General features: G+C 41.4%; 2 protein-coding genes across 6 annotated transcripts in view; one reads left to right on the forward strand and one right to left on the reverse strand.

Annotated features, from left to right (window-relative positions):
• Window positions 1-3,847, forward strand: part of tasora (transcription activation suppressor a) — a 37,028-nt gene extending 33,181 nt beyond the window's left edge. Inside the window, exon 23 of one of the 2 annotated variants that reach the window (XM_082139710.1) lies at window positions 2,523-3,847. In XM_082139710.1, coding sequence (XP_081995836.1) covers window positions 2,523-3,559 — 1,037 coding nt within the window. In that variant the 3' untranslated portion in view covers window positions 3,560-3,847. Of the gene's footprint in view, window positions 1-1,203; window positions 2,499-2,522 lie in introns of those variants that run through there. The other variant, XM_082139711.1, reaches the window with a different exon arrangement.
• A 99-nt stretch (window positions 3,848-3,946) lies between these two features.
• Window positions 3,947-27,048, reverse strand: ccdc66 (coiled-coil domain containing 66). 4 transcript variants are annotated; one of them, XM_082139721.1, is made up of 19 exons: window positions 26,948-27,048; window positions 26,509-26,567; window positions 25,840-25,874; window positions 24,465-24,783; window positions 24,276-24,390; window positions 23,447-23,553; window positions 22,629-22,729; window positions 21,603-21,698; window positions 21,379-21,510; window positions 18,645-18,847; window positions 17,427-17,511; window positions 17,186-17,347; window positions 15,210-15,372; window positions 15,048-15,137; window positions 13,510-13,934; window positions 9,786-9,829; window positions 5,826-6,094; window positions 5,249-5,334; window positions 3,947-4,246 (listed from the first exon to the last, which is right to left on the reverse strand). In XM_082139721.1, the coding sequence occupies exons 1-19, from the start codon at window positions 26,959-26,961 to the stop codon at window positions 4,151-4,153; spliced, it is 2,601 nt and encodes an 866-aa protein (XP_081995847.1). In that variant the 5' UTR covers window positions 26,962-27,048; the 3' UTR covers window positions 3,947-4,150. The 4 variants fall into 4 exon arrangements, with proteins under 4 accessions (XP_081995847.1, XP_081995846.1, XP_081995848.1 ...); XM_082139720.1 differs by having other exon boundaries at window positions 24,276-24,393; XM_082139722.1 differs by lacking the exon at window positions 21,603-21,698 and having other exon boundaries at window positions 24,276-24,393.
• Window positions 27,049-27,589: the final 541 nt, after the last annotated feature.

The following is a 27,589-nucleotide window of genomic DNA, read 5'->3' on the forward strand; positions in this document are numbered from 1 at the left end:
AAAACCATGAACCACACTAGCCAACGAATGTCACATTTTTTAGTACCTTGAAACTGTGTCATATATTTTTTTTATCATTTATATTTTTTGTCCCAATAAGAACAGGATTAAAATGTTTTCATACGAGATGAGCCAATGTTGTGAATTTCTTCCTAATATATTCATTTTGGTATTTAAAGTGGCTATATGTAGAATTCAGAAACCCGTGTTATTAGCGCCACCGCTGGCCGTTAAGTGAACTGCACTCGCGAGCACAAGAGACTGAACGTGATTCAAGGCCTTGATTATACTCACGGCGAAGTTATTTATCGTTCTTCACTTAAGAAGCCGCTCTCCCGCCGCACGTCATGTTCTCACGCGGTGAAAACTACAGCGTTGAGCAGAGAGGACACGGTTTCGTATCAAAAGTAACCTAAGTCTCTCTCGTCTTTCACTGTGGTGTCAAAGTCTCAACTTTCAAATTTGGTCATTTTTTTTTAAGAAATTTAAACAATAAATATGGTTTTGTGTCTGACAGATCGCTGTAGAGCCGCTTAAAGCGCTCATGAACCAATCATCTCTTCCTTCTGTATTTATAGCATCAAATGATGAATGAACATAAGAAGAAATGTTGTTTAAACCGTGGAAAGACGTCAGTACACTTACGTTAATCTACTAACTCTCCTGACTGCTTTGTCTGACAAAATGGCGGATGGTGGATTATGATTGGTCAGATTGCCCGTCAATCAAAACCGTGACACGGAACCGTAACCGTGTCATTAGTTAAAATGACACGGTTACACTATAGATCTGGCTATGTGAAACTGTAGTTTAATGAATCCTTTTCTTTGCACTGTTAAGTCATTGTGTCATGCGGAGCGAGTGAACGGTACAGAGCGGACTGAAAGAGAAGCCCTCGGAGCGCACGTTTACCTTCCATTTTTATGTGAAAGACTTGATGGGAAAAAGCCAGGTTTCGTTACAAGCTGTTCACACATTGGCAACAAAAAAGCAATTAATACATAAACATTCTTAAATATAGCCTCTTTAGATATGAAGTGTTCACAGACTTCTAGAGGAGAACAAACACGGCATCCTAGATACATCTGTGGCGATAAACTGATGTTAAAGTTTTCTTTAGTAGACCTTTTGCTTTGTTCTGAAATAGAGACTTAAACTGTTATCATGTGGCATTTTATTCTTTGGTTTGGTTCACTTTCACAGGGCAACAACGAGGAGACTTGCATTAACAGAGTTCACCTGTCACCTTAACGAACCAAACTAAGGAAGAAAATGCGCCAGGTTTCAAAACGCTCTAAACAAGCCAGCTGTTTTTAACTTGTTTCGTTTGTCAGAAGCCAGTTTTGACTCTGTTTGGCTCTTGAGTGTGTGTTTGTAACCCTTTGCAGGTGTGAAGACCGTTGTCTGAAGATTTTGATTAGTCAGATGTAAAAGTTTCTAGTGTGTTTAGTGTGTAAATACAGAAAAGTGTATTTGTATTTGTAACCAAAACTTTGTAACCGTTACAACCAAAAACCCAAAACAGAAATAACCCCTAAACTATAGTGAACTGGCATTAATAATATCTTTTGTATCTGGTTAGCAAAAAATCTCAAATGTGTATATACAATTCTTCCAATAAATGTATTTTGATAAAACTTTATCTCCATTTTTCTTTAAACTTGCTCTATGTATTTTATGGTAGATTAGCAGATTTAGCAGAACTAAAGCAGAAGACGATGCTAACGCTTAGCACGATAATTCCTCTCTATAACGGACATGTTTTAAACCAATTATAATTCATTTTGTGGTTCGTAAAGTTGTTTTTGCAGTATAAATATTGGCCATTAATTTTGAATCTGAATGTTATTTATTTTGTCCACCAACATGCTGGCAGCCATTTTGTTTTGTTTTGTTGTCATGTGTCCAAGTCGTTTTAACAAACTTGATCGTTACCATTTTAGAGTCCCTCGAGTCTTTCAATTGACATCATATACGTGACCTCATGCCGTCCTGTGTTTAGAGCCTGTTGGCTGTTGAAAGGAGTCTTAATATAAAGTATGTGGGGTTTTTCTTGGCATTTTCAGTCACTTGATTTATTGAAATTTATGTAGATGCAAGTCACATCATTGGTCAGTGTTTTGTCCAGGGCTGTCCTGACTTCTGCCAGGAGAAACTCTGGGATTGAAGCGGTTTCCTCTCATTAACACAAATAGACATTGAGTCATACAGGGATGACTATACTCGCACAGACCCATGTATTGAGTTTGGAGGAATGATTATTAAAATCATTAAAACTGTCAGTCAAGCCCAAAGTTGTCATCGTGTACCAGAATCCTCATTTAATGCTATAATCTGTTCATCACTCACTTATCAGGAATAAATGTCTGTAATCTGTTTTTAGAGGGTCATAATTTTGTAGAACCGAATTGAAATATTTGATTAAAATGATGGTTCAAAACCAATTGACTGCCATTGAAATGTGTCTCCTGATGTGAAGTTCTGACTGTTGATGGCCTGTAACCTCTCTCTTGTCCCTGTAGTGAGAGATGATAGCATGTCCATGGACTCGGACCAGGACTCTTCAGATAACAGTGTAGCGGTCACCGCTATGTTGAGCCATGTTGTTACAGAGCAACAGCCGTCCCTGGCGGCGGATCCGCTCCCTCCCGTCTCTGACCCCGCTCTTCAACACCGGGCAGACCCCAGCGAGACGCCCAAAGAGTTAGACTTCAAAGCTCTCAGCGAAGCAATCTCTCAGTTCAAGGCTTCCAAGATGCTCGCCAAGTCCGACGCAGGCGAAGCTTTAGAAACTTCTTTCCGAGTCGATCCTCATCAAAGCTTCCTCGGCCTTGGCGATCTGTCAGATTCCTATCCTCAGTTCTCCTCGGAAACCCACAGTTCAACGGCTCACCCGGAGACCTCCAACCAAACCGAACCCGCCGTCCCGACTCCTGGAAGCGTGGCCTCTCGTGTTGAAGCTAGTGGTGATGTGGACCATCGAGGAGGATCAGCGTGCGTCTTCAGACCAGCCACACCGACGGCTGCACCAATCCCTGAGAGCGCCAGCAGTGTGATGAACAGTCCAGAGCCCTGGGAGCAAACCAGCCCAATCTCGGTCATAGACACGCGCTCAGGCCCGGCATCCAATGGGAGCAGTGTTTCGAGGACGGGTTCCTCGGAGCCGCTGGTCAAGAACCAGTGTGGTTTCCTTCCCACGCCTACATATGGCATGGACAGTTTTTACCCAGGACTGCAGGGCTCTGGCTTCATGTCAGCCACACATCGACCCATACCCATGGGTCTGACCGGCCCAAGGTTCGCGTCGCACAACGGTGCTGTCGGACTCAGACACCCGCTTCTGAACAGCCTGGGACTGCTGGGACCTCCAGGCTCGAGCGGGTTCTTGCCTAATAACATGCAGATGGCGTGGAACAGCTCGACTCACGGGTCTGCATCATCGGGCCTGTGGGCGGCTCGCTTCGGCACCGGCGTCCAGCAGATCCAGAGCTCTCTGTTCCTCCAGAACTGGCAGAGAGACGCGTATCGCCCCGACAGGGGAGGCTTCGGGGGCTGGTGAACACCCAATGTGTGTGTTTAGATAGTTTTCAACACGTTTACAACTGAAAATCTCAGTTTGTCTTTTGTATAATACGAGAGAAATGAAACGGTTTCAGGTTTTTCCACTGAAAGTGAATTAATAAGTGATTCATTTCATATTTTTTCAGAACACACATTTGTATTTTGCTTTTGCATGTTGGTCGGGCTGAACATGTTGGTTTTTTTCCCCTTTTGTGAAAAAGCTCAAGGCCTTGGTTTTAGTATTATTTTTATAAAGCCGATTAACATTAAACAACTTTACAACCCATGTCTGTAAATGAATGTGTCCATGGTGCTGAGATATGTGGTTAGCTGTGACACTGATTTCATTTAACCAGGTTTGTTCAATAATGGACACAAGTTGAGCTTAATTTAAAGTTCAAGTTTAATTCAAGAGGTTTTAAATAAATGTAATTCACATTTAGAGGAAATTGTAAACATCACATTCAAGCCATAAAATCAACCCCGAAACCCAGAATCCAATGCAATACTGATGTATTGCACATCTATAATAAGAGCGTCTAACATATACTCCTTCGTTGCGGATATGAAGAGCTGGTGCAGCTTTGGCTCACACAGGTCTGAACGGTGAGAAGTGGTTTCGGTGTTGTGTTTGCAGGACTGGGGATAAACTGGTCTCTAGCTCTCTCTGTCTCTGCAGGAGCCCCTGAAATAACAAATCCACATTACATATATGAACCTCAGAAGTGTAGCAAGAACCACTGCAATCCATATCACACACACACGTCGCTTCACGTCAGTTCTCAAAGTTCAGTCTCTTTCTCTTTTTGGAATTCTCCGATTTGAGCAAATTGCATGTGTGCAGAAGACTAAGTGCTATTGTCTACAGTAACTAATGCACACGGCTTTGATTCTCAGTGAAACTCTTCACAACTTCTATACACTCTTTGATCGTCACATTCAAAACAATCTATTCAGTGAGCAAAATCTATCGGACACTATATTCCATAAATATTTATGATGTAATGTTTCCTATTACCGTTGTAGGGAATCACAATCAACCAATCGAGTTTGAAACTGAGTTTGCTGACGGAACATCACAACTCAGAAATGTATTTCTACAGAGCTGCTGCTGATCAATTTATACACCACTTATTTTTGTAGAAATGTGTTGCATATAAACGGCAAAGTCTTGTCGTGGGAGAGCAACAGGAAGATGTGTGTTAGAGAAAGACATAACAGAGTGTGTAAAAATGAACAAGCAACAGAATTTTCAGTTTACATGTAACATTTCTGCAAACATAAATGTAGTGTTACTGTAGTACACACAACTTTCTGTTTTTTACCTACTGTCTGTATTTAAAATGCTCAGTGTGATACACAGACCAAACTGAGTCTTGTACATTATAGAAAACAGTTCCTGTCAACAAAATTAGGGGAAAAAACATGAAATATGACACACATTTTGACCTGTGGCTCACACGATGACTAACACTTATTTTGGTGCCATTGGCCAGTTTACTGACACAGTTTACTAGGTTTTGAAGCATTAATTAAATGCTGTGGGGGAGTGACTGTGTTTTGCAGACAGTTTAGAGAATGTTAACACAGTTTTTGAAAAAATGTAAGATATCATTACAAAAACAACTCTTGCAAAAATGAGCCTTAACTGCAGAAAGAAGAGAAGCATGGAGATGTTGAGCGTTACCTGGCGTAACTGGGACAGACCCTTCAGGATCGCCTTCTGTCGCTCCGTGCTTTCAGGAGCGCTGGGGTCGTGCTGGACACACACACCTGCAGGGACAAACAACACACACACCTGCTGAGACAAACAACACACACCTGCTGAGACACACAACACACACCAGAAGACTACAGTGCACAGGTCATGTGATTTCCTTCATGATGCTTTTATGACTCTTTCTGTAGCCAGACAGACAGATAGACACAGACAGACAGATAGACACAGACAGACAGATAGACACAGATAGACAGATAGTCTGAACTGCTGTATGGTGAAGAACTGAAGATCTCTCCAGAGTCTCTGCTGTGCCCCACTGAAGAAAGTCAGGTCACATGGTTTGGAACATAAAGGTGAGTAAATCAACTAAATGTAGTTGTGCAAAAGCTCGTCACATTAGACTTTCTGGGTGAACTCTGCTCATATATCTACTCTAAAACATCCCAACTCATCAATTTCATCATCCATGTTGAATTAGTTTTGTCATAAAGACAACAGTCCTAGTGAATTGTGGGTAAGGCTGAGTATGGCATGCGTTGCTGACCTGTGTGGACTCTGTGCTGGGCTTCGTGTGTGTCGTGTCTGGAGAGCGGGTCCAGCGGATACACCTCGTGTGTGTCGGGTCTGTGTGTGTCCAGCGGATACACCTCGTGTGTGTCGGGTCTGTGTGTGTCCAGCTGGTACACCTCGTGTGTGCGCACGTACGGCACATAGTCTGAGGACAGGGGGTGGCCCGTGTCCTGCGGCGTCTGGAGACCGCACTGATGAACACGAGTCTTCACCACAGGGGTGATGGGAGGAGACGGCATCCCACTGCACACAAAACACATCAACCACAGTAAAAATACACTTTCAAAGGAAGTTCTAACCTCAAGGCTCAGTACTAGGACCGCTGCTGTTCACTCTGTACATGCTACCCTTAGGAGATATCATTAGGAAACATGGCATTAGTTTTCACTGTTATGCTGATGATACTCAGCTCTATATTTCTTCACGCCCTGATGAAACATTCCAATTCACTTTCCGGAATGCATATCTGATATAAAAAATTGGATGACTAGTAATTTCCTACTACTAAATTCTGAAAAAACAGAGATTCTAATTATTGGACAAAAAACTTCCTCACGTAATAATCTAGAATACTGTCTAACACTTGATTGCTGCTCTGTTAAGTCTTCGTCGTCGGTTAGGGACCTGGGTGTGCTCTTTGATACCAATCTTTCATTTGAAAGTCACGTGTCTAGTATCTGTAAAACCGCATTCTTTCATCTTAAAAATATATCTAAATTACGTCATATGCTCTCATTGACAAATGCGGAACAATTAGTTCATGCGTTCATGACCTCAAGGCTAGATTATTGTAATGCTCTTATGGGTGGTTGCCCTGCACGCTTAATAAACAAACTACAGCTGGTCCAAAAAGCAGCAGCTCGAGTTCTTACCAGAACCAGGAAGTATGATCATATTAGCCCTGTTCGGTCAACACTGCACTGGCTCCCTATTAAACATCGCATACATTTTTACATATTGCTGATTACTTACAAAGCACTAAATGGTTTAGCTCCCAGTAATTGAGCGAGCTCTTAATGCATTATAGTCCTTCACGTCTATTGCGATCTCAAAATTCCGGCCAGTTGATAAGACCTAGAATATCAAAATCGACTGCTGGCTCGTATAGGATAGGATCCTTTTCCTATTTAGCACCAAAACTTTGGTACAGTCTTCCTAACATTGTCCGGGAAGAAGACACACTCTGTCAGTTCAAAGCTAGACTAAAGACACATCTCTTTGACCTAGCATTCACAACACATTATAGACTTCTATAATTCAATGTTAGGCTGCATAGATTAGGTCAGCCGGAACCGGGAACACTTCCCATAAATCCTAATGTACTCGTTACATCATAAGAATGCAATCTACGCTAATATTAGTCTCCAGATCAGTGTTGCCAGATGTACGATAATTATCGTATTTGTACGATAATTTTGACCTCTGTACGATCAATAATGGAAAAAATCCTATAATGTACGATCATTTCAGACCTATGTGACACTTCAAATGATGGTCGTTGTAATCATAGGGTTTCTCAGTGATCTAGCTGTGGATTCTACGTCTACCGGGGGAAGAACGTGTAGAGAGAGGGAGCGAGAGACCTTGCGTGTGTGTGCTAGTGTGCCTCACGAAGCGCATGTAAGGACCCAACCAATTAATTGTAAGAACCAATAACTTTATTCTAGAGCTGCTGTAAAGCCAAAACAATCTGTTACTGTAATCTCCTATTATCACTGTAAAGCTGCTTTGAAACAGTCCATATTGTTAAAAGCGCTATATACTGTAAATGAAGTTGACTTGACTAAAGCAGTTTTGAAAAAAACGTCATATGAAAAGTACTAAATAAATAATGTTGAATTGACTTAAACTGCACATGAAGGATTCTTTGATGAACAATTACAAAAATTACAGCATTTATTTCAAATAAAAACAGCTATTAGTAACATTATAAATGTTAAAGCTGCCGTCGGCAAGTCTGGCAGATTGGGTCGATTAGCCAAAATTTTGAATGTTTACAACTCTCATGCCCCTCCCCACTACCAGCGAGCACCCTCCCATCGAGGTCGTGCTCGTCAGTGCGTCACTGTGCGTGTGTACCTGATTTTCTGTGAACGCGTCCGTCTCTTCAGCATCTATCAACACCATGGACTCGGAGGTAGGCTGCCCTGGCTAATCTTTGGAAGCTTGTTAGTAGATTTTCTCTCCTCCATCACGCTTCATGCAATCTCCAGGCGAACTTCAGGCGTGGCGTGTGCATGTGATATTAACGTGCGCGAGTGAGGGGGGATCTGTGGCGTGTGCACGACCTGTGATTGACAGTCAGATCTCACACCCCCCTGCGCTGATTGGACCTGATGAAGCGGGAGCGCTGGATTTTTGCAAAACAAATAACACGCTCCAGGTGGAGTTAGAAGCTCGGTTTTTTTTCTAAAACCACCTTATTTATGTTGTTCTGTTGGATTATAGTGTCGATTACACTGAATATGATCAAAAAAATTTTGCCGACGGCAGCTTTAAAACTGTTTTTAGTTTAATTTTTGCATCCTAGATATATAAAGGTATTGATTTCTTTCAAAAAACAAAAACTTTTTCTGTTTTTTCAAACTTGAATAGTAATGTATCATTATTACAATATTAATTACATTACATACAGTGCATTCAGAAAGTATTCAGACTCTTTAGATTCACATATTTTTTGTATTTTACTGTTTTTGATAAGCACCTATTCAATTTCCTTGTACAAACCGATGGTACTTGGGCAATAAAGCTGATTCTGATTCATGTAAAAAAGCTTTTTTTCACATCAGCCTACACCCTATAATGACACTGCAAAAACCAGATTCGTAATAACAGACCCTTTGAAATGTAGCTCAGGTTCCTCCCGTTTCTCTGGATCATCATCATCTTTGAGATGTTTCTGAACTTTGACTGCAGAACACATGAGGCAATTTCAATAGACTGGACGTGATTTGGAAAAGCTCTGACACTGGAAGCTGGACGCCTAACCGCTGAAACGTCAAGTCTGAGGAAGACTACAAACAACATCTCTGCTGTACTGAAGGTTCACCCTCCATCATTCACACTGGAAGAAGTTAGGAAGGGAGACGTTCGCTCGGCCAGACTGAGTCAGGATCTGTGGAGAAGAGGGCTGAGCAAAAACACAACCCAGAGATCATGTGTAGAAGAACAACCATCACTGACCAGACAAGCCTCTCAGTCCAAGACACACACAAGCCTCAAAGTAGCTCTCAGACTGAAAAAAACAGTCTGTCCTCGATTAAAAGGGTGGTGTCTGGAGGAAAGCAGGTATCGATCATCACCTCACACCATCCCAGCGGTGGAGTGTTTCTCACAGGAGGACTGGAGGAGTAAGAAGAGCCCGGGCCAGAGCGTTTAGGACCTCACAATGCTCGCTCGAATGAGACGCTTGTTAAAATGTGAGTATTAAGCCTTCCTTAAAAGCCTGATGGATCATATTTAGTAGTTCATCTCTCAATCGTCATTGCATTGCATTATGTTTTAAAACTACAGATCATAAAACTAAGCATCTAATAACACTAAGATGTATTATTGGCAGATATAGATGTATGACTGATATTTTATGTAAGTATCTGCTATACTGTTATGAAGATCTCATTTAATCACATAACATCTTTGTGGCCATATAAACATCAGCAACTGCTTGAAATTGCATATTTTCACTCAGTTTGGGCCTCTAAACAAAATTGAGGTGTTCTTCCTTCTCGAGTATGAGATATCATACTATACAGCCATAATAATCAACAAAAACACATTTGAAAACATTGACCCTAAACAGTCACTGTAGTGCATTACAGAGTTACACATCTGTCCATTTACTAGATTTATTAAGAAGTAAAAAGAAATCTTGTTTTGTAATGTAATGTTTTGAATAAGCCAGCTCAAACAGCGGCTGCATCTGTGTAACACTCACCGTTCAGCACTGAACACTGATGCTTCCCGGAGGTGATTTACACTCTGAAGAAAGAGAAGAAACGACATCACTCTGACATGAACACGTTTGACTACACACATTTATAGGGACAGGAACTGAGGAACTTAAAGGAATCGTTCACTTCAAAATTAAAATCATTAATTAGCCATCATTTACTCTCCCTCAAGTTGTCCCAAACCTGTATGAGTTTCTTTTTCTGCTGAACACAAAAGAAGATATTTTGAAGAATGTACCCGAACAGTTGATGGACTCATTGACTTATACAGTATTTGTTTTTCTACTATGGAAGTCAATGGGGTCCATCAACTGTCTTGTTACCAACATTCTTCAAAATATCATCTTTTGTGTTCAGCAGAAGAGAGAAACTCATACAGGTTTGGGATAACTTGAGGGAGAGTAAATGATGACAGAATTTTTATTTTAAAGTGAACTCTTCCTTATATACTTTAATTAATACTTTAAAAAAAAGTAGAGATCAGTTACTTGACATGTAATGGTAGAATAATTAATGTTCAGTTCCCAGTCTTCCAGCACAGTGAGGTCAGTGAACAGTGAGGTCAGTGAACCGTGTGAACAGTGAGGTCAGTGAACAGTGAGGTCAGTGAACAGTGAGGTCAGTGAACAGTGAGGTCAGTGAACCGTGAGGTCAGTGAACCGTGTGAACAGTGAGGTCAGTGAAGTCAGTGAGGTCAGTGAGGTCAGTGAACAGTGAGGTCAGTGAACCGTGAGGTCAGTGAACCGTGTGAACAGTGAGGTCAGTGAACAGTGAGGTCAGTGAACCGTGTGAACAGTGAGGTCAGTGAAGTCAGTGAGGTCAGTGAACAGTGAGGTCAGTGTACCGTGTGAACAGTGAGGTCAGTGAACAGTGAGGTCCGTGAAGTCAGTGAGGTCAGTGAACCGTGTGAACAGTGAGGTCAGTGAAGTCAGTGAGGTCAGTGAACAGTGAGGTCAGTGAAGTCAGTGAGGTCAGTGAACAGTGAGGTCAGTGTACCGTGTGAACAGTGAGGTCAGTGAACAGTGAGGTCCGTGAAGTCAGTGAGGTCAGTGAACCGTGTGAACAGTGAGGTCAGTGAAGTCAGTGAGGTCAGTGAACAGTGAGGTCAGTGAAGTCAGTGAGGTCAGTGAACAGTGAGGTCAGTGAACAGTGAGGTCAGTGAACCGTGTGAACAGTGAGGTCAGTGAACCGTGTGAACAGTGAGGTCAGTGAACCGTGTGAACAGTGAGGTCAGTGAAGTCAGTGAGGTCAGTGAACAGTGAGGTCAGTGAACAGTGAGGTCAGTGAACAGTGAGGTCAGTGAAGTCAGTGAGGTCAGTGAACCGTGTGAAAAGTGAGGTCAGTGAAGTCAGTGAGGTCAGTGAACAGTGAGGTCAGTGAACAGTGAGGTCAGTGAAGTCAGTGAGGTCAGTGAACCGTGTGAACAGTGAGGTCAGTGAACAGTGAGGTCAGTGAACCGTGTGGTCAGTGAAGTCAGTGAGGTCAGTGAACCGTGTGAACAGTGAGGTCAGTGAACAGTGAGGTCAGTGAAGTCAGTGAGGTCAGTGAACCGTGTGAACAGTGAGGTCAGTGAACAGTGAGGTCAGTGAACAGTGAGGTCAGTGAAGTCAGTGAGGTCAGTGAAGTCAGTGAGGTCAGTGAACCGTGTGAACAGTGAGGTCAGTGAACAGTGAGGTCAGTGAAGTCAGTGAGGTCAGTGAACAGTGAGGTCAGTGAACAGTGAGGTCAGTGAGGTCAGTGAACCGTGTGAACAGTGAGGTCAGTGAAGTCAGTGAGGTCAGTGAACAGTGAGGTCAGTGAACAGTGAGGTCAGTGAACAGTGAGGTCAGTGAACCGTGTGAACAGTGAGGTCAGTGAACCGTGTGAACAGTGAGGTCAGTGAAGTCAGTGAGGTCAGTGAACAGTGAGGTCAGTGAACAGTGAGGTCAGTGAACCGTGTGAACAGTGAGGTCAGTGAAGTCAGTGGGGTCAGTGAACAGTGAGGTCAGTGAACCATGTGAACAGTGAGGTCAGTGAACCGTGTGTCAGTGAACCATGTGAACAGTGAGGTCAGTGAACCGTGTGAACAGTGAGGTCAGTGAGGTCAGTGAAGTCAGTGAGGTCAGTGAACAGTGAGGTCAGTGAACCGTGCGGTCAGTGAACCGTGTGAACAGTGAGGTCAGTGAACAGTGAGGTCAGTGAACAGTGAGGTCAGTGAACAGTGAGGTCAGTGAACAGTGAGGTCAGTGAACCGTGTGAACAGTGAGGTCAGTGAACAGTGAGGTCAGTGAACCGTGTGAACAGTGAGGTCAGTGAAGTCAGTGAGGTCAGTGAAGTCAGTGAACAGTGAGGTCAGTGAACCGTGTGAACAGTGAGGTCAGTGAACAGTGAGGTCCGTGAAGTCAGTGAGGTCAGTGAAGTCAGTGAACAGTGAGGTCAGTGAACCGTGTGAACAGTGAGGTCAGTGAACAGTGAGGTCAGTGAACAGTGAGGTCAGTGAACCGTGTGAACAGTGAGGTCAGTGAACCGTGTGAACAGTGAGGTCAGTGAAGTCAGTGAGGTCAGTGAACAGTGAGGTCAGTGAACAGTGAGGTCAGTGAACAGTGAGGTCAGTGAACAGTGAGGTCAGTGAACAGTGAGGTCAGTGAAGTCAGTGAGGTCAGTGAACCGTGTGAACAGTGAGGTCAGTGAACAGTGAGGTCAGTAAACCGTGTGGTCAGTGAAGTCAGTGAGGTCAGTGAACCGTGTGAACAGTGAGGTCAGTGAACAGTGAGGTCAGTGAAGTCAGTGAGGTCAGTGAACCGTGTGAACAGTGAGGTCAGTGAACAGTGAGGTCAGTGAACAGTGAGGTCAGTGAAGTCAGTGAGGTCAGTGAACCGTGTGAACAGTGAGGTCAGTGAACAGTGAGGTCAGTGAGGTCAGTGAACAGTGAGGTCAACAGTGAGGTCAGTGAACAGTGAGGTCAGTGAACCATGTGAACAGTGAGGTCAGTGAACCGTGTGAACAGTGAGGTCAGTGAACCGTGTGAACAGTGAGGTCAGTGAAGTCAGTGAGGTCAGTGAACAGTGAGGTCAGTGAACAGTGAGGTCAGTGAACCGTGTGAACAGTGAGGTCAGTGAGGTCAGTGAACAGTGAGGTCAGTGAACCGTGTGAACAGTGAGGTCAGTGAACCGTGTGAACAGTGAGGTCAGTGAACCGTTTGAACAGTGAGGTCAGTGAGGTCAGTGAAGTCAGTGAACAGTGAGGTCAGTGAACAGTGAGGTCAGTGAACAGTGAGGTCAGTGAACCGTGTGAACAGTGAGGTCAGTGAGGTCAGTGAAGTCAGTGAGGTCAGTGAACAGTGAGGTCAGTGAACAGTGAGGTCAGTGAACCGTGTGGTCAGTGAAGTCAGTGAGGTCAGTGAACCGTGTGAACAGTGAGGTCAGTGAAGTCAGTGAGGTCAGTGAACAGTGAGGTCAGTGAACCGTGTGAACAGTGAAGTCAGTGAGGTCAGTGAACAGTGAAGTCAGTGAGGTCAGTGAACAGTGAGGTCAGTGAACCGTGTGAACAGTGAGGTCAGTGAACAGTGAGGTCAGTGAAGTCAGTGAGGTCAGTGAACAGTGAGGTCAGTGAACCGTGTGAACAGTGAAGTCAGTGAGGTCAGTGAACAGTGAGGTCAGTGAACCGTGTGAACAGTGAGGTCAGTGAACAGTGAGGTCAGTGAAGTCAGTGAGGTCAGTGAACTGGCACCTGTGTTTGCGGCGAGCTCCTGTGTGTCTGCGCTGCAGGTCTGTGGTTCTGTGGTGTGTGTGTGGGCGGCAGCGGCTCTGGCTGAGGAGTGCGTGAGTGTGTGTTTCTCTCCATCAGTGTCATGAGCTGGATCTGCCTCAGTCTCCTGCTCTCCTGCCGGTGTCTCTTCAGGGCTTCAGGATACCTCTCTGACGCCGGCACGAAGGCTTTGCTGGGCCGCAGTGTGTTCCACTCAGGCTTCTTCTGCGGCCTGCGCGCGTACGCCTCGTACGGGTCGGCTCCGGCTTCTCTATGTGCGGTGCGCAGAGGATCCTTTACCTCGCTGTGATGAGATCTCTTCACACTGAGAGCTGTGTGTGTCACTGCAGCAGGAGAGCGTTTATCTGCATCTCCAGCAGAATCACTCTCAGGCTGACGACTGACCTCTGCGAAATCAGACACTGAGATTATGCCTGTGCTGATACCTTTCACACAGAACTTTTCCATACAACAGTTCATATCGCCACATCTGTGAGCTGAAAAACACCATAAAAGTGTGAGTGTGTGTGTGTGTGAGTGAGTGAGTGTGAGTGACTGTGAGTGAGAGAGAGAGAGAGAGAGGGTTCATGGCTCAATGCAGAGGCTTGTCGTCAGTAGTCATGTTTCCGTCTTGTGAATTTAACTTGTGCGCAAAATTTAAATATGGCATAAAATATTTGCGAATAAAGCATCCCATGTGTTCAAGAGAACAAATTTGTCCCTTTCTTGGAAATTGGAACAAAATATCAGTAATAAAGCTGTGAGTTTCTGCAATCGGTCTCTTTTCCCTCCATCATAAATGAGTGTGTCTCAGAGCGTCAGGCTAAACTCACTAACCGCTGTCATGATCTCTAGCGTTGGGATGCTGGTGTTTGTGAACACACTCATGTGAGACGCTTCTGGAGGGAATTAAACCGAATCATTCTGATCACACACTTCGGCTCCGGCGTTTCAGAAACACCAAACCAACATCTGAGATCCTGCGATGTGATTGGTCCGCTGGTTAGTCCAGTTATCCAATCACAGCCTCTGCTGAGGGAAAGTCACCGGAGTTTTGTTGTGTATCGAGAGATTTACTCTGTAAATGTGTTTCCATTGTAGTTTACGAGCATGTCTTCTTATCGGATTTTAGTATCCGCCTCAATTGAGCGCACGTGTTTTTTATGCACATTTTCAGAATTTATGCTCATCTGGACTTTTCTATCCAGCATATCCCAAAACAGCTACAGTCACGATGTCAGATCAAATGTGAAGAATGAGTCATCAGATTTGAGAGCTTTGGCAGATATTTTCCATGAATAATCTAAATTCTACTCTATTTCTCACTGAAGGATTTGAATTTAGTGCATCATATATCGTATGATACTTTCATAATTGCTTTGTCCTTTTTGAAACTTGACAGACATTGTCGTTGATTGTCTACAAACTGTCTTTTTCTGAAAAACTGATGTGCAAAGATTCACAGGATGAGGAAAGGATGACAGAACTTCATTTCTGGGTGAACTAAAAGGAAAACAAACCTGTCTGAACAGCGGTGTGTCTTCTCGGAGATGTTGTCCTCTGGGTCTGACTCTTGGATGATGCCGCTGGTAAATCTGGACCACTGGGGGCTAAAACACTACTTTATAATCATGCATACAGAATGTTGCAAATAAAAAGCAAATGTCTGCTTCCTCCCGTACCCTGTGAGGCCGAGTCTCCGTCCAGGCTGTGCAGAAGTTTGGACACGTCGTGGCCTTTCTTGGCCAAGTCTCTGATTCTCTGGAGGTGTCGGTCTTTCACTGCCTCTTCTTGGGCTCTCTGAATGCTCAGATGCAGCTCATCAGTTTCACGAGACTGCTTCTCCTGGAATACAGACACAACTTTCATATTCAAAATACAATTTGAAACGGATCCTACCATTTTTCTTTTCTCTTATTTTTATCATTTTTTTTTTTCTTATTCTTTTGAAACATACGGTGTAATTATTTTACAACTAAAAATGCCAAACTAAGCGTGGTTCAACATGGTATGAGAAGGGTCTACTACTAAGTAGACTTTGTGCTGTGCGAGGAAAACCTATCAGTGACATCACAGTGAAATCCAAACACACTGAAAGAGCCACAGTGCAAGTTGCAGCGGGAAAAAAGAAGGCCATGAACACAGTTTCATTTGATATTTGAAACCATTTTTCGCACACAATGTATGACGTATTATATATAGACTTGATTTTGCATTGTTTGAAGATGGGCAAGATAAATTCAATTGATAAAAATTTATTTCGCAATCACAAATTCTGTACAGTCGGTTCTTTGCGTTTCTTAGATGCACATTAAAGTACCCATAACCAGGTGGTTAGTAACAGCTGTTTAACACGTGTGTCATCTGAATTAATCTCAGCCACTCTCCAAAACCACCAACAGTGTTTCTGATTGGCTAGTTTTCTCAGAGCACTAATTTCAGTAATAGAAGGGACATTTCATATGTGCTACATGACCTTTAAAATAATAATAATAATGAATATAGCTGTAAGCAACACTTAACATTAAAGTTTTTAACATTTTTATATTGTAATAATTTCAAATGTAATCTTCATGAAACAACAAAGTTGCCTATATTTTAAATATTTGTTTAATGCCATCTTTTTTATAGAAGAAGGCCAGTATCACTGATGTCAATACTGCTACTGATGTCTCTATGAAACTGACTTTTTTCTCAATTTTAGCCTTCAATTATAGGCATTCATTATTACAGTATAATTGAAAGCTATCAATTTTAACAAGTATTTTTTTCTATTTGCCCAGTTCAGATTTGTACTTGCCCTGTCTAAATGCACAAACAGTTATTGTTTTCGTTGTTTTTGACCCATGTAACCTTGTAAACAGTGCTCTAAGATTTTCAGGGAGATCTAACAGATTGGATATATACAGAAATTGAATAAAGTTTTCAAAAACTTCATAGTCTTCACTGCATAAATTATAAATTAAATATAGATTAATCCTTATTAAAGTTATTCAGTCAAGAGCAAGTGATTTTCTCTTTTTCTTTTGTTTGATTAACATTACATTAACACACTTTAAGAGCTGCCACACATGACGCGGATCTGATACACTTTTTCTCACAAGTCTTAAGACTTCATTTAACTTATTCCTTGTGAGGATACTCGACAAAATGTGCATTTTTGCATAATTTTGTGTTGTTTTTGTCTGTTCAAGTGCGGTCGAAGCGGCTCTCTGTGCGCATTCTGTGTGTGTGTGTGTCACAGACAGGAGATTCACAGATGCGAGCCAGTACTGCACTGCATTCTCTTTTGTGTCTTATTGCGCTTGAATGGTTTAAAAGCATTTGTGTGAATAAGAGCGATGTCATATAATCTAACGCGATCCAAAGGATGACAGGAAAAAAAGGAATGCTGCGTTAATTGCGTTAAATGTTTTTAATGCATTAAACTGTAAAAAAAATTATCGCTTGCAAGTCACCAAGTTTTGTAACGATACGCCAGTGCGTAATTCAAAATGGCTGATATGGGAAAACTGGGTTTTGTTTGACTCAACAAATCTAAAGAGACCAGTTTTACCAAACCATTCAGAAGTTATAAGCAAAAAGAGGCATTTTTCAGATTTCTTGACCACTTCGTTTCTTGATTTTAATGTGCAATCCGTGTGTGTGACAGTCTTACCTCTTTGTGTCTCTGTCGCTCCTTGTCAGTGATATACTGCTGCTGGAGTCGCTCTCGATCTCTTTCAACCTTCCTCTCCTCTTCCTGTTCCTGTGCTCGTCGTGTGGCGTCCTCTTTCTCTTTCTGACGTCTGCGCTCCTCTACTTGAGCCTCAATTGCTCGCTACACATCAGAAATGTGTACATATTATAAAGGCACATGCCGTGATTTCCTGTCAGTTTGGTCAAGGGATGAATCCTACCTGGTGCTCCAGCTGCTTAAGTCTCCGGCGTTCCCGTTCTTCGATCTGAGCAGGGTCCAGCAAGGCCGTCATGGTGCGAAGATGACTAAACAACAAATTACAAGGGCATTTTGAGTTTCATAAAACCTTTGAAAAAGCCAGAATATGTAGAATTTGTTTAGTTATTCCAACAAAGAATAAATCATAACTAATCAACGTCCATTCTGTTAAGGCAGGCAGTGACCAATGAGATTCACACACAGCCTCACACACAGCCTCACACACAGCCTCACACACAGCCTCACACACAGCCTCACACACAGCCTCACACCATCATGGAAACACACGACACTATAAACATTCATTTAACAACAACCATAGTGTACATAACTGATAAGGGTATTTCAATGAAAAACCATCAAATGTGAGCTGAGGATTCTGGGAATTTCCATTTTCACTGTAAATTATAAGATGACTTGTTCTTTTTCCCTTCCTAAAACTGTAAATTTAACTATATTTTAACCCCTTAAACCAGAAGTGTACCACTGGCGGTACACCCCAACCCTCCCACCCTCTCTGCCCCAAAATATTCCGAATCAAAATGACTAAGCCACTAAATGAAATCACACAAAATAGGTATCATTTTAAAGCTTAGAAACTCAGCTTTTCGATCAACTCTTAACAGTTCTGGATAATCATATTTTTTAAAACTACTGCCTTGATCAACACAAAATAGGTTTAATTTGAGACTGAACTTTACAATGCATTTAGCCAATTTGATCAACTCGTAAAGAGTGCCGAGTTATTTGCTGATAAATAAAATAAATAAAAATGCATAATTTGTGAAAAACTTTTTTGTGCTATGTACTGTAATATGTCAAAAACATCATAGAGCTCAGATAGTCATATGTCTTTTGAAAGATCTACACAACAAGCATAATTGTTTTGGGCTTTGACTAAACATGAGTGAGTTTTCGTACGTGAAGGGCCATATGTAAATAATATACGGATGTTGCATTCATGTGGTGAGTTAAAGTAAAATTACATGAACACTAGTGTCATTAGATCTGGTCTTATTAGATCAGTTTTTCACCGCATAGAGTAAGGAACTTATCGTTCACCAATTTTTCACTTTTTCACAGTCTAAAAGACTGTGCTCAGTATAGATGTGTGTTGTGTTCTCTGTAGATGTGTGTTGTGTTCTCTGTCGGTGTCTCATGAAGCTGTCAGCTGTCAGACCTGGATCTCTGTTGGACTCCCCGAGTGGTGTCGACGCTGGCCCTGCGCAGACTGTCCCCTCCACACACACTCACACCGTCCCGTGCAGTGGCCAGGGCTCCTGAGACGGGGCGATGAGGAGACGGACCGCTGCTCGGGTCAGGCACTGCTGAGGGCTGAACCATAGAGTCAAAGTGAACCGCCCACCGCTCCATGTCCTCGACCTGTGGAGACAGAATCACAGAAGATATCAACTAAAACCATTCTTCACATCAACGTTAGACTATCCTCTGACATACGAGTCTTTCTCAGTTGTCTGCACATGCTTTACATTTATATATTCATTTAACACACTGTGCTGTGAAAAAGTCAAAAGTTAAAAGTGCATGAAAAATAAACAGTGATTTTGCCAGTCGTGTCTTAACGCCGGGTTCACACTGTGCGATTTTGGCCATGATTTGGCATGTTTACCGACAGCCAATTAATGACCGTTGTGATCACATTTCACCTCAGATGTGATTCTGGCTGTCAGAAGATTTGAGGCAGTGTGGCTTCTCCTATGCCAAACGCCACATCAAAAACCAACAGGAGAGAAGAACCTGATGTATTAGTGAGACAACAACAAACCACCACTTGCTCCTGTGAATTAATAATAACTAACGTTTCTTTTTCTTGCAGGAATATGTTAAGTCCCCAACACTTAGGCTAAAGTTAGTGCGTCTTTTTCAGTCGATTTTGATATTCAAGGTATTATCAACTGGCCAGAATTTTGAGATCGCAATAGACAGACTATAATGTGTTAAGAGCTCGCTCAAGAACTGCGGAGCTAAACCATTTAGTGCTTTGTAAGTAATCAGCAATATGTAAAAATGTATACGATGTTTAATAGGGAGCCAATGCAGTGTTGACAGAACAGGGCTAATATGGTCATACTTCCTGGTTCTGGTAAGAACTCGAGCTGCTGCGTTTTGGACCAGCTGTAGTTTGTTTATTAAGCGTGCAGGGCAACCACCCAGTAGCATTACAATAATCTAGCCTTGATGTCATGAACACATTGTTCCGCATTTGTCATTGAGAGCATATGACGTAATTTAGATATATTTTTAAGATGGAAGAATGCGGTTTTACAGATACTAGACACGTGACTTTCAAATGAAAGATTGGTATCAAAGAGCACACCCAGGTTCCTAACCGACGACGAAGACTTAACAGAGCAGCAATCAAGTGTTAGACAGTATTCTAATCTAGGTTATTACCTGAGGACGTTTTTTGTCCAATAATTCCAAAAACTCTGTTTTTCGAGAATTTAGTAGTAGGAAATTACTAGTCATCCAATTTTTTATATCAGATATGCTTTCCGTTAATTTTGTGAATTGGTAAGTTTCGTCAGGGTGTGAAGAAATATAAAGCTGAGTATCATCAGCATAACAGTGAAAACTAATGCCATGCTTCCTAATGATATCTCCCAAGGGTAGCATGTACAGAGTGAACAGCAACGGTCCTAGTACTGAGCCTTGTGGTACGCCATACTGAACTTGTGATCGATGAGACATCTCTTCATTTACTGCTACAAACTGATAACGGTCAGATAATTATGATTTAAACCATGCTAATGCAATTCCACTAATGCCAACATCATTTTTGAGTCTATTTAAAAGAATGTTGTGGTCAATAGTATCAAATGCAGCACTAAGATCGAGTAACACTAATAGAGAGATACAACCATGATCGGATGATAAGAGCAAATCATTTGTAACTCTAAGAGCAGTCTCAGTACTATGGTACGGTCTAAATCCTGACTGAAAATCCTCACAGATTTCATTTCTTTCTAAAAAGGAACATAGTTGTGAGGATACCGCCTTTTCTAGTATCTTTGACAGAAAAGGTAGATTCGAGATCGGCCTGTAATTGACTAATTCTGTACGATCAGGTTGCGTTTTTTTAACAAGCGGTTAAATCATAGCCAGCTTAAACGTTTTTGGAACGTATCCTAATGACAAAGATGAATTAATGATATTAAGAAGAGGATCTATGACCTCTGGAAGCATCTCTTTCAGTAGCTTAGTCGGTATAGGCTCTAATATACATGTTGTCGGTTTAGATGATTTAACAAGTTTATAAAAATTCTTCTTCTCCTATTGCAATGAATAAATAGAATTTTTCCTTAGGGAGACTACAATGCACAGCCTGATGCAATACTGTAGTAGACAGTTGTATAGTTATAATTTTCTCCCTGATATTATCAATCTTATAAGTGAAGAAGTTCATAAAGTCATTACTGCTGTGCTGCTTGGAAACTTCTGGGCTTGAGGGTTTTTTTTTTCATTAGTTTAGTCACTGTTTCAAATGAATACCTAGGGTTTTGTTTATTTTCTTCTAATAGGGTTGAAAAATAAGCAGATCTAGCAGCTTTAAGCGAAAGAAACCTAAAATTCTCGGGACAGCAGCATGTGTCCAAAATTTTATCTTAACCGTTCTATTTCATCAGAAACGATCTGTAAACAGGGCTTTTTAAGTGTAAAATACCGAACTTGTCCTTTAACAATAAGTGCTTTTGAAGTAAGGGATCGAATATTCAGCAACCCGAGCTTTATCATTTGTATTATATCTGTTTTTTATTTATTGAACATCAATCAAATTTTTACCCTTAATGTGTTTGGGAGTTTTTTGTATTTCCTGTTTCCTGTTTTTTGTATCTCTGTGTGATGTGATTTATCTGGTGGTTTTTGTTTGCTAGCCACCCATTCCAGTTCACCTGGCTGTTCATTTCTTTGTCTCGTTGTCGGCGTAGTTTGTCCTCTTTTCTCTGCTGGTCTAGTTCCTGTATCCATCGTCTCTGCTGTTCCTCTCTCTGAGCGTTGAACATGTCCTCCACAGGACCTGCTTCCTGTACACACATCAAACATCATTCATCAATCTATCTATCGTAGAGTCATTACGGTGGGCACGTGTTCTGAGTGAGTAACTGCTGAAACACACCCCGACTCTGAAGGCCGAGCGGATGGCAGCAGGGAGCTCTCGCTGGGACTGAGCCCTGTGCTTTGAGCTCTCCGCAGTCCGTGTGCCCATCCCATCCTGCACCGGGAGACACACACAGCTCAGTTACACAGACAAACACACCTGCTGTTCTAATCCATCCACTTTCAAACACTTGTCCTGTCCTGATGAAACAGTAGCATCTAATGAAAATCTAATGAAAGTAGCAGTTCATTTTTCATACTATAGCCTAGTAACTGCTGTACTATAGTAACTACAGTATAATGCGTCTCAGTTTATTTCCTCAAGATTTATTTTTGCCGTTCTTACCTGTATAGTGATAGGATAGTATAGAGAAGACAGGAAGAGAAGCGAGAGAGAGAGGGGAACGGGATCGGGAAAGGTCTACAAGCCGTGTTTTCCACAATTCTTAGCCCTGCCAGATTATTGAACTTGAACTATGTTACAACCTAGTCAGAATATGTAAGTTATAAGGACAAAAAGTCTAACCCCCGGTTTCACGGACAAGGCTTAAGCTATTCCCAGACTAAAATGCATGTTTGAGCTGTCTTAACTGAAAACAACTTGCACTGACGTAATATTAAAATATGTCAGTGCCATTGTTCCATCAAGTGCCATCAAGATGCACACCAGTAATGTTTTTTTCTAAGGCATGTTTAGAAAAGCTACTTAGATCTCCTAATTGAACTAAGGTCTAGTCCTGGCTTAATCTAAACCCTCTCTATGCAACCGGGCCAAAGACACTTAATATTCAACATTATTATTGATCTGCCTGCATTGACACCATTATATGAGAACTGAACTGAGCTGGACGATGACATCACGGTTTTCTCCAGAGCGGCTATATAAATGAACATATAAATGGCTATATATATCAACAGCAAGCTCAAACCATTAGTGTAACAGATTACATTTTCACATTAGTGTAAAGCTTGACCACCACGACACAGGAATGGCAAACAATGACAACATGTTATACGAGATGCAGAGTATGTTCTGTTTACTCACTGTGTCAGGCGGGGGTTTCAGTCTCACGTTAGATGGTTCATCATGAGCCTTCATATCTTTGAGACTGGCTTTTTGCTGCCTTTTTAGAGCTATCTGCTCATCTGCAAAGTAACACACTGATCAGCCACACATTAATTCAACACTCTCGTCGCAATTCATAACTGTGTTACGTTTTGTATGAATTTGTACAATCTCATTTGCACGATCTGCTTATCTTTAGGGTTGGGCCTTCATGCTTGCGGTTTTATTTTTTTCTAAAAACCTTATGTTTCTGTACATATCAACTCAAGTCACCGTTATTTATATAGTGCTTTATACAATACATATTGTTTCAAAGCAGCTTCACAGAGATAACAGGAAAATAATGTATTTGGGATGTTGTTCAGCTGAAGTCAGTCCAGTGTTGATTCAGTTCTGTTGTAAAGATCATCAATTACTGAATTAGTTCATTTCATCTATAAAGCAGTTCTCTCTCTTCCAGCACTTTACACACAGTTGCTCCTTTGCTCTTAAAGAAGATTAAAGAGAGCACTTCATGAGAAAAGGGAGCGCAGCTGGAAGAAAACAAGACTAGAGAGGTATCTCGCATTTCATGGAAGGAAAGTGTTTTTGCATTCAGAAAGGCCTTAAAATCACATCGTACAAATTCATACAAAATCACCAGTTAGTAAGATAGTTGTTTTCCCATGAGGTTGGGTTCATTACATTAATGTCAATTTAATGAAATTCATTTGTCCATCATATTCCTAGACTTTCTACACCGCCCTGATTCATATTTTACCTCTTGTTACTTATAGTGTCTGACTGCACAACATTACCCAGCTCTCTCCTCCATTGAGCTTTCTTGGCTTCCAGTTTTTCTCTCCCTCTTTCCCTCTCTCCAAACGTGCTGAAAAACCCTGACTGCTGCCCGTCTGATGGAGGCCTGAGTCAGAACAAAACAGAGCAAAATAACTGTTTATCATGGTCAACAACTATTCATCCATTACCTCAATGAATGAATCTCACCAAACCCAGAATCAAAAGCATGCCATATTTCACATATTTCACGCACTGGTCATATTTCCCCTTAAAGGCCCTGATATACTTCAAGCGAAGTCGAAGCTCAAACTGGTGTGACGTCATTTTGAACTGAATCAGGCCAATCGACGTTTGTTTCTGGAGTTCGAAGCGGCTCGCCAAAGCAAACTCTCTTTCGTGGTGATGATGTAATAGGTGGGTGTGGCTCTGAGGCTCCGCCTTCTTTGACGTGGGAAATCTTCTCTGGTTCATTTCTTCTGTTCAGTCCGTCGAGATCAGACACGAGTGCAAACATGAAACACCGGAGAGCTGCTATTACGATAGAAATTTAAGTTGTAATTCTAATTGAAATGAAACAGAGGAAAGCGCAGGACATTTTTACATTTTCATCTGAACCTCGCTCTCAGCAGCGTGGACGGCGTCGGCACGTTCACAAACAGTACATCACTGAATAGGCATTTCCAGCTTCTTTTTACCCCAAAGTGAAGAATGAAAATGAGTATAACAGGGCCTTAAAAAACTAGATTTTCGTAAAATGACCTTTCATTCTCTATTACAACTAAGCACATTTAAAAAAGATTCCCCTCATCAGATCCAGCTGATCCTAACACAAGTAACTTTTCTTACTCTCGGTCTGTCTTTCCCAGTGAATCTCTGTGTTTATGATGATGTGGGTCCGGGATGAGCTCTTCAGCTGCTTCTGTAGTTCCACCACAGTTTTCCTCTGAGCTGGCCACCGTTTCTGCTGATAAGAAAATACATGTTGTACTGAAGAATGTTATGGATGAAGTTATTCAAATGTATATTTCCGCTCACCTGTATGTGTGTTGGGATGATGTGCAGTGGATGAGCTGTTGATGGTGCTCAGTATCTCCTGAAGCTGCTCCTGTGTCAGACACACTGCGCTCTCTCTCTGCTGTGTGACTGTGCTGGGATCAGTCCCGCTGCACTCCGACTGGACTCGCTCTGCCTCGCTGGACCTGCTGTGCTTGGCGTGGGTCGCTCTGGGTCCGTGTGGGACATTCTGCCCTACAGAACCAACAGCTTTGCTCTTTCTGCCCTGTTCGGCTTTGTCTGGTTGAGGAGGACCTTGTTTTGAGTTGATGATTTTCTGGGGGGTTTTCCTTGGAGGAATCTGAACACAAAGGATAGAGATCACACAAAAGTAACCAGTGTTGGGTAACATATTATAATCAACATAAGCTACTTAATCAGATTAATTACGCAAGTAAAGTAACGCATTACTTCTGAATTTACAAAAACAATATTGAGTAATTGAGAGAAATTGTGAGTAAGTGCAGAGGTGTGTGTGAACATGATGCTCATTGTAGTTCTAGAGTAAATGTGAGCATTTACTCATCTCACAGATTCAGTATTCCTCAAAATTATTAACAACAGTGAAATGCAAGCTCAGAATATTATGCACATCTGCAATAATCAAATATGTTAAATAACACAATACTTTATGTATTTAACCTCACTTTATTAAACAATGTATTTGCTGCCATGAATCAATTCAACCACACTAATAAGCAAATATGACATCACAATTCACATCACATTAATCATGCAAGTTAAATTCAACAATACATTACTAAAATCAAAAGCTCATGCATTTAATTAATGCATTAACTAACATTAATTGTAAAGTGTTGCCTTTTGTTCGATATAATTCTTTTACACTTTAATCTGTTTGATCTTTATACATTTTGTGTGTATTGCTTTAGTGGATTTATATGTTCAGAGTTCTTTTTGTTATTAGAAAAAAAGTTATTAAACATGTTATAGCATGACAAAAAAATGTCTGCTACTTATTTCAATATCGTGATAATACCGTATACCATGATAAAAGCTTCAGCAATTATCGCAACATGAAAATGTTATACTGTCACACCTACATTTACCAAAAATACAACTTATTAAACAAGCTAGCCAAGCCCAGGTGAGGAAAAGTAATGCATAAATGCATATATAAGTTATAACTTTCCATTAAAAACTAATTAACGCAATTAGTTACTTTTTTAGGGAGTAACACAATATTGTAACATTACTTTTTAAAAGTAATTTTCTAACAAACAGTTCAAAACAACATTCATGTTTGATAAGCTCTAGAACGAATGTTAAAACGCACTTATTTATTTTATCTTTATTTTTTTGTTCTTGCACAAAGGTTGCATGGATGTTTACTTACCCGAGTAGAGCTCTTCTTATTAGAAGATTCAGCGCCTGTATAAGACGAGATCATCAGCCCAAATACAGACAGTCTGAATATGCCTAATTCACAACTACACCGTATGATAAACAAAGTATGTCAAATGATTCATAAAGCACAAACATTATGTGGAAAACAGCCTGATGACCTGAAGAACACCACAACTCTGAAGTGTGCGTATAATAGACACTTCACTATCCCATGAGGCCACAGGAGAGGAGTCATCATAGACATACTTCAAAATATTCAGATTATGAACAATTAACAACAAGAAGCAGTCCTGACACTGAAAAGTGGAAAATACACACTTTTAAATAGGCAATATGACAATATTAGATTTGTGAACCATTCAAATGTCTCCACGATCTGCCTTCACTGAGAGATCAGTAATATTGTGCACATTAAAGCTTCATAGACACAGCGGGTGATGTCTTCAGTCAACAGTTCGGATGGGTTTCAGGACAACAGATCCCTGGATTAAGTCTTAAAATGACAGCAGCCTAACATATACTGCTGATGTTTGTGGCATTAAAGGATTAGTTCACTTCAGAATTAAAATGTACTGATCATTTGAAACTGCATGTGTACTGGATCAAAGATACTGGATTACATTCAAGGACAATGAAGTGATTAAGATCGTGTTCTTACCATACTTAGCCAACACAAGCCTGGGCTTGCCATTCTCCAGCTCAAACAACAGGCCATCCCTGCAAAACAAGCGATACACCTGACAGTATTAGCACAACACACTCAATCTGACAGGTTAAAGGTTAAAGCCATGATGACCATGATTATTGCAATAAATGAGTGCTCTGGTTTGTATATGACAGTGCCATGAGATAACCATCATATTCCACCAGTGTGCCTTGTTACCGCGACTGTACTTTATTGCAAAGGTCAATGTAAAATAAAAGATGATAGTAGATTTACCCGATATCTTTGCTTGCATGTCATAAAATATCGTATTCTTTAATCACCCGTGCCCTCAAAGCAGCGTCAAACGCAGACAAATGACAGCATAACATGGTGAAAGAGAGCAGTTTATTAATCTATCAAATCATGTGACGTACATTAAGATCACACTCACCCCAAATTCATCATTTTGAGCCCCCTATGTTTTGGTGCCAGTGCGTTCTGTTGAAAAGCGTGTCCGTTGCTGCTCACGACCAGTAAGCGCTCCTCTGATTGGCTGAGGCGGAGCAGCAGAGCAGCAAACACCAGTCAGCGCTCCTCTGATTGGCTGAGGCGGGCTCTTCTTCTTCTACAGCAGAGCAGCAGGGCAGCAAACACGAGGACGCGCTTCAGCGCCTCTTCAGGAGGCGCGCGGAACTGTTCACGGACGCTGTCGCTGTCATTTTTGGAAAATTTGTAATTGTGTTTTTTAAAAAACGCAGCTTAAATGTATAAGCATGAAATCATTTTGACATCAAGAAGAAGTATAATTGGATAGATACAAAAAAGAGAATATTCGAATGAACTGAAAATGAAGAAAATAACTTATAAATTGCATATGGAGACCATTAATTTATTATTACTGCTATTATTATTATTATTATTACTATAAACCTCACACAGTCAAATTCAGATGTTGATCTAAAATGTAGATGATTTGGGGGTCATCAACACAGTAAAACAGTTGAAAGATAGACATTGTTGTCAAAATAGGCTATTTTCTACAATAAATAAATAAATGAGCATTATTGCATTTCGTTTTTTCCCTCAATATTTT

The sequence above is a fragment of the Leuciscus leuciscus genome (genome assembly GCF_965113295.1).
Source record: "Leuciscus leuciscus genome assembly, chromosome: 15".
Classification (NCBI taxonomy): domain Eukaryota; kingdom Metazoa; phylum Chordata; class Actinopteri; order Cypriniformes; family Leuciscidae; genus Leuciscus; species Leuciscus leuciscus.